This window comes from Hyaena hyaena, unplaced genomic scaffold, assembly GCF_003009895.1.
Source record: "Hyaena hyaena isolate Hyena2069 unplaced genomic scaffold, ASM300989v1 scaffold_199, whole genome shotgun sequence".
In the NCBI taxonomy this organism is placed as follows: domain Eukaryota; kingdom Metazoa; phylum Chordata; class Mammalia; order Carnivora; family Hyaenidae; genus Hyaena; species Hyaena hyaena.
Window position 1 is genome coordinate 42,688 of NW_024080831.1, and position 7,384 is coordinate 50,071.

The 7,384-nt window shown below is 46.4% G+C and overlaps 1 protein-coding gene across 1 annotated transcript in view; it reads left to right on the top strand.

Annotated features, from left to right (window-relative positions):
• The first annotated feature begins 1,589 nt into the window (after positions 1-1,589).
• Positions 1,590-7,384, top strand: part of RFC4 (replication factor C subunit 4) — a 20,067-nt gene continuing 14,272 nt past the window's right edge. The window contains exons 1-5 of the mRNA XM_039241697.1: positions 1,590-1,617; positions 3,040-3,170; positions 4,528-4,759; positions 4,813-5,007; positions 5,117-5,276. Of these exons, the coding sequence (XP_039097628.1) occupies positions 1,590-1,617; positions 3,040-3,170; positions 4,528-4,759; positions 4,813-5,007; positions 5,117-5,276 (746 nt within the window). The remainder of the gene's footprint in view (positions 1,618-3,039; positions 3,171-4,527; positions 4,760-4,812; positions 5,008-5,116; positions 5,277-7,384) is intronic.

Below are 7,384 nucleotides of genomic sequence, written 5' to 3' on the forward strand. Positions count from 1 at the left end.
TTTGGTTCTGTAGATTGCGAAATACTCTGATTTGCTGTCTATCATGTCTCTCAGGATGCTATGCTGTATTAACCACCTCTCCAGCTCTCTGTGACTCAGACCTCTCTGACTGCCTCTGACATTGTCACTCATGATAACAACTGTACCTACCTTGCTTTTGAGAGTTAAGTATTGCCATCTAGCTTCTGTTTTGGAATTCTGTTATCCCCATTGTTATCAGAAAACCCTGTTCTGTCCCAGCATTTGCTACCTGTGGTCTTGGCCTACAGGGGACAGTCCGCCACTGAGCTTCTTAACAATACTGAAGCCCCCCTCAATCAGCACATCCCTTGTCACTTTGAAGAACACTTCATCCTAAGAACAGAGGAGGCTAAGAGCTTTTTGGCCTTAACACAGTACATCCCAATTAGGTGTCCTGATTTCTCCCCCCGGTGTTTGCCACTGGAGTCCACCATTTCGACTTAATGTGGGCCATTGCTTTTTCCAAGTTTCCAAGGGACAACCAAATACTGTCACTGGGACTCTTTGCCAGGATATCAAATCCTATGCCACAGGGTTTTCTCCCTTTTCCATCCAGTGTAGCCCCATCTATTCTCCCCTGCTTGGTCAGTCAGTTTGTGTCACCCAGTCCTGTAGCTCTTTCAGCAGGTAGTCCTTTTCTACCACTAGCCGGCCCAGCATTCTTCACCCCGGCTCTAGCTCTCGTGGTCAGGACTGGAGAGTGTGGTGGGCTGTTGAGGGATAAGGGAAGATATGTCTTGTGTTACAAGGCAGAAACCTCTACATCATCAAGCTTATTCATATATCCACAAGAGAAGAACATCAGCCTTTAACAGCGAAGACTGGGCTATCTCTGTTGTCAGCAGCATTCAAGGAAATAGGAAATTTAAGACTTTCAAATGCACCAGCCCAGATGACCCTGTTTGAAGTCTCAGCATCCTGTTTTTCCCCCAGTCAGGACCTTGACCTTGATGTGGGAGACTAGAGGAGTTGAGAATTTCACCTCCTCTGGAACTCCTGCTCTTACAATTTAGTTTTGGGGTCTGGCCTACAGAGTGTGTGTGTGTGTGTGTGTGTGTGACAGAGAGACAGAGACAGTGACAGAGAGAGCGAGATCGACAGAGAATCCCTAGCAGGCTCTGAGCTGTCAGTATAGAGCTCGACTTAGGGTTCCATCTCATGAATCATGAGATCATGACCTAAGCTGAAATCAAGATTCAGACACTTAGCCCCTTAACCACCTGAGCCACCCAGATGTCCCCCACAGATTTTTAATCTTATTTTTTTTGACTGCAGGATATGTGATCATTTTATATGCTCCCAATTGGCCCTCTGGCTTTCACACCTGGTCTGGTACAGCAATGAATCACCGTCAGCCTTTGTCTTTTTTTAATTAATAAGCGCTCCCTCCCGCAAAATGGCCATCCAATTCCAAAATTCACATAATTACTATTTCCTACAATCCCTAAGATATTGCATCAGTTGGTGTACTCGTTTCCGCTAGCATCCCATTCCAGTTTGCCACTGGTTCAAGTTTTAACAATTGCCACAGCATTCCAGAGGCTCTCAGTGCTCCATTATCACCAACGATGGGTCTCAGTACCACCAGGCTGGCAGGTGATATAACTACAAAACTGCATCGTGGAGTCTTTTTCTAGGACTACCTTATGCCTGCCATCATGAGTTGAATCTATAGGATACAGATTTTGAGATGTGAATGGAAGGTTCTTATTGGTTGGTACTTAGGGGACAACACCTGAGAGAGCTCAGGGAAGCAGGACTGGGCAGTACTGTGGTGCAAGTGCACAGGAGATGTGGAGCTGGGACAGTCCGTGAGCTGTGCCACCCCAAGGCAAAGAGGTTAAGCTTTCATACCCCTCCTAGACAAGTCCTTGAAGGTGGGCTACCTCCAAGGAAGGAATGCAATTTTGGCCGCAGTGGCTCTGGCTCTGTGTGGCTGAGGACAATTTCTGGAGAGGACTCAACTGAGAGCTGTCCGCTCTCAGCATTCCCAGCAGCTGAGGAAGTGAGTGTCTCAGTCCTGAAAGGTAGCACACCAGAGCACGCACTACACTTACATTTCCTGTTTTCAAAATTGACACTGTCATTCACTATTTAATCCTTCCCACTCCTAACAGCAATCTTCTTTTATTTTCCACGCAGGATTTCTAGTGGCCCCATGAAGCATAATCTGTCTACGGTTCTGTCCTATTTCAAAAGGCAACACACTAAGTAGTGTTGTACTCAACTTTTAAAAACCCTCTTTTAACATTAAAAAACTTCACAATCTCCACATAATACCATAGTAGTAACTGAATGAATATCGGTTTTTAAAAAAGCAAAAGCTATTATAAAGTTATTAATTGGTTTAATCACATGAGCACCCATGATTACTACAAACAAAGTAGTATGTAATTATATAAAGACTTTTTTTTGTTCTGGTGACAGAGACAGTGCTTGGCACCCACATAAAATTATGAAATGCTAGGGGCATCTGGGTGGCTCAGTCAGTTAAGCGTCTGACTTTTGGTTTCAGCTCAGGTAATGGTTTCACAGTTCGTGGGCTCAAGCCCCACGTTGGGATCTGTGCTAACAGTGCTGAGCCTGCTTGGGATGCTCTCTCTACCTCCCTCTCTGCCCCTCCTGAGCGCACACACACTCTCTTTCTCTCTCTCTCACAATAAATAAATAAACTTGAAAAAAATCTATTTAAAAAAAAAAGATTATGAAATACCTATGTTCGGATGTGTTCAGCTGTGTTCAGGAATGAAATGGTTGGCTAAGAAGGCAAGTGAGGTTGAAATATGGCCCAGCCTCTAATCACCAACTTTTTCACCCCATTAAGGGGCTGAGGATACGAGAGGAATGTTAAATTTTAAACCAACTGCCCAGGCAGGCTATCATTCAGGTCTCCTTTTCCTACTTATGATAATGGTACCTCTGTGCCACCCCTGAACCTGCCCAGTGACTAATTATAAGTCTTAACTCTAGGGTCAAACAGTCCTAGATGTGGATTCTGGCTTTCTTGCTTATTTGCAGTTACCCTTATCCAAGCCTCGGCTTCCTTATCTGTAAAATGGGAATATATCTCCTGTGTGATTGTGGTGTTTGTTCAGGTAGTAACTGAATACCACCTACCTTCACAGATCTTCATCAACTTTATTATAGAGGTATAACTTACATACAATAAAACATACACACACTAAGTGTGCATTTTCACAGGTTATGACATTGTAAACCAGTGACAATATAGATAACCTGTGTGTTTTTTATGCTCCAGAAATTGTACCAGTCCCTGTGAGAGTCAGAAAGTAGTATAAAGGATACTTAATCTGGTCAACCCCTTGATTATGTTGGGCTTGGTATATATGTACTCAGAGCCCTACTACCTCTTCCTAACACACATCACAGTCACCTTCCTAGGTTGTAAAGCTACTTGAAAGCAAAGACCTACTTTGTTTCCTGATGTATCCCCAGGACCTAGAAGTGTCTAGGCACTTTGTAAGCACTAGTTAAAAAACAAATGAATAGACATGTAAAATTAACAGTGAAAATCCTGTTGAGCTTGTACCAAACAACATTTACAGTCATTCATTTAGAGAAGACCCCATCAACCTTATGGGTTAGGGGAAATGCCTGCAGCAAAGGTAGCATTTAAAGAGAGTCAGATTTCAGTGAGATGTAGGAAAAGTTCAGAGCTAAGAAATGAGTAAAGATAAAGACTTGCCTAGGGTCCCTAGGGCATGTGTCATGGTGGGGTTAAACATTATCATCAATCTTCTGACTTTCATTGAGCACCTGCACCACCAGGTTTCTGGGACTAGAAGATGCCAGAGCAACTGCACGGAAAAGTGTTCCCTCTCACCAACAGCCAGTTACTAAAATATGAGCCACATGCATTCAAAAGGGCACAGACCTCAACTTCAGACTTCTGAGGTCTCTCCCTTTATTAAAAAAAAAAAAAAATTTTTTTTTAATGTTTATTTATTTTTGAGTGAGAGAGATAAGAGTGCAAGCGGGGCAGGGGCAGAGAGAGAGAGGGAGACAGAATCAGAAGTAGGCTCCAGGCTATGAGCTTTCAGCACAGAACTCGCTTCTGGGCCAGAACCCACGAATCGAACCGTGAGATCCCGACATAAGCCAAAGTCTGATGCTTAACCAACTGAGCCACCCACGCGCCCCTCTCCCTTTATTATTTTTTTTTAATTTTATTTATTTTGAGAGAGAGAGAGGTGGTGAGAAAATCCCAAGCGGGCTAAACACTCAGCTTGCAGCTCCATGTGGGGCTCAAACTGTTGAGATCATGACTTAGATGAAACCAAGAGTCCGGAGGCTTAATGAACTGAGCGGCCCAGGCGCCCCTGGTGTCTCCCTTTTAAGCACAAAGCTTGCCAGGCAACCACCAAGGTGGAGGAAGAGAACAGGATAACCAGGGTGCCCTCTGTGCCCAAGGACCGACTCCACCCTCCCCAATCCCCATCTTTTATTAGGGGAAACTAGGTTGCTGGCCAAACTGTGTCCCGGCAGACACGTCAGGGAGCAGCCCCAGGACCACCAGTGAAATTCGCGGCGCGGTACAAAGTCTGTAGACCCGTGGCTAAAAAGAAAACGTGCTTCCCGAGGCCCTCCGTGGACCGCAGGTTCCGGGGAGGCCACGCCCCGTCCGGCCCCGCGTGGGAGCCGTCGCGGACCCTCCCCGCCACGTTCGCTGAGCATGCCGGGGCCGTGGCGCCCAGCTTCCCTGGCCCTGCCGCCTCCAGTCCGAGGACTGCACGGGGACAGCGTGGACCTTCACTTACAACTCCTTGCCAGTCCTGCCCCAGGCCGTGCGACCCCCAGAGCCCGTCCCCTGTGCAAATAAAACGGGGTGGAAGTTGAGGGCTCGGTGGACGCGGAGCGTGCGCGGCGAGCCGGAAGTGACGCGCTCCGTGCCCGCGTTTTCCCGCCCTGCCCTTCGCCGGCCGTTCCGCGGCGGGAACCGGGACGAGGCTGCTGTCGGCGGCTACTGTAAGTGTCACCCGGCCTGGCGGCTCGGGGCCTCTTAGGCCTGAGAGTCTCACATGGGGGAACGTAGCTGGGATTTCGCGGCCACCTTGCCCCTTCCCTGTCCCGGGAGCCGCGGGGAGGACCCTGCGGCATCCTCGCCCCAGAGAGGAGCGGCTGAAAGGCCCAGGCAGTGCCCGGGAGCAGGCGAGCCAGGGAGAACAGGCGTCCTACCGGAGAAACTGCAAGGGTGGCCTTCGCTTGCCTCAGCTCCTTGCGCCCGTGATGTCCCTGTGATGTCTTCCCACCCCTCGCCCCCGTCAGCAAAATGGTAGCTCAGGGCAGCATCTTGCAGAGCCCTGCTTTGGCTTGTTTAGTAATTACTGCCACCTGTGGCAGTGATGGAACGATCCAGTACCGTTAAAAAGCTTGGCTGTTTACAGTTACTAACCATTTTTTTTTTTTTTTTTTTTTTACCGAGGATTTACTCCTATGCCAAGCACAGAAGTATGTGTACGCAGAAAGATGCTTTTTCTGTGTATTTCTTTTTAAAAATTTAAGTTGACATACGATATGAGATTCGGGTGTACACCCGTGATTAAACGTTTGCATACATTGCGAGACTATTGACTACAGTCCCTGTGCTGTAGGTTACATCCCGTGACTTTATTTTATAACGGAAGTTTGTACTTGTTAATCCCCTTCATTCTTTCTGCCCCCTCCCTTCTGACAAGCACCTGCCTGTTCGACTGAGTCTGGGTTTCTGTTTGTTTTGTTTTTTAGATTCCACACGTAAGTGAAGTCATGCAGTATTTGTCTTTCTCGGTCTTCAGTTAGAATACCTCCACGGTCCATCCATGTTGCCACAAGTGGCAAGATTTTTTTTCTTTTTTATGGCTGAGTAACACCATGTGGGTGTATCACATCATCTTTATCCATTTATCCATTGATGAACACTTAAGTTGTTTCCATATCTTGGCTGTGATAAATATTGCTGCATTGAACATAGGGGCGCATAGGTCTTTTTGAATATCCAATAGTGGAATTGCTGGATCTTAGGGTAGTTCTGTTTTCTAATATTTTGAGGAAACTCCATACTGTTTTTCATAGTGTCTGCACCAATTTAATTCTCACCAACAGGGCATGAAGGCTTGCACAATTCTTTTATTTACCTTTTATTCTTTTATTAACTGCCTTATGGAATAGGCCTTAGCTCCTTTTACAGCAGGAGAAGCTGAGTCTGATAAATGGTAATTCAGACACCAAGTATTATGGAGCATCTGTCATGTATTAGTTATTGCTCTAGACACTAGGGAAGAGCAGTGAAAAGAACAGAATTTTTGGGCACGCTAATGATGCTCTCCTATCCCTAAAGCAGCCTTCTGCTGTCTGTAAGAAAGGTTATCTGAATGGTAGTAGTTGTTTTCTGGGTGAGATTTTCACATGACTTTTTAAAACAATTCATACTTCCCCACTTTGTTTTGATGTCATCAAATGAGCATGTTGTTAAACAAAAGAAGTGTTTCCATTTTAACAACAGAGTCCCAGACCCGACCCTCCCCACCAAACAGCATCTTCAGAGTCAGTGGTAGTCGTGGGCCCTGCCAGTAATAAAAGGTCCTTGAGTGGAAGCTCTAGGCCCAAGAAAAGAAACGAAAGTTCTCTTGTGTGGTCCCAACTACTCATTTCTAAGTCCGCCCCAGAGTCTGAGCTAAAGCTAGGCCCATTACTGAAATGGAAGAGACTGTAGAAATCAAAACCACACTGAGATACCACCTCAAGCTGGTCGGAGTGGCTAAAATGAGCAAATCAGAGGACTTTAGATGCTGGCGAGGATGTGGAGAAACGGGCACCCTCCTCCACTGTTGGTGGGAATGTAAATGGGTGAAGCCCCTCTGGAAAACAGTGTGGAGGTTCCCTCAAAAAATTAACAATAGAGCCCCCCTATGACCCAGCAACAGCACTGCTAGGAATTTACCCAAGGGATACAGGAGTGCTGATGCCTAGGGGCACATGGACCCCAATGTTCATAGCAGCACTCTCAACAATATCCAAAACATGGAAAGAGCCTAAGCGTCCATCAGCTGACGAATGGATCAAGAAGATATGGTTTATCTATACAATGGAATACTACATGGCAATGAGAAAGAATGAAATCTGGTCATGTGTAGCAACGTGGATGGAACTTGGAACTTGAGGGTGTTATGCTAAGTGAAATAAGTCAGGCAGAGAAGGACAGATACCATATGTTTGCACGTGTAGGAAGATTAGGAGGAACTTAACGGAGGACTGTGGGGGAGAAGAAGGGGAAAAATAGTTGGGGAGAGGGAGGGAGGCAAACCATGAGAGACTCTTGAATGCTGAGAACAAACTGAGGGCTGATGGGGGTGGGGGGAAGAGG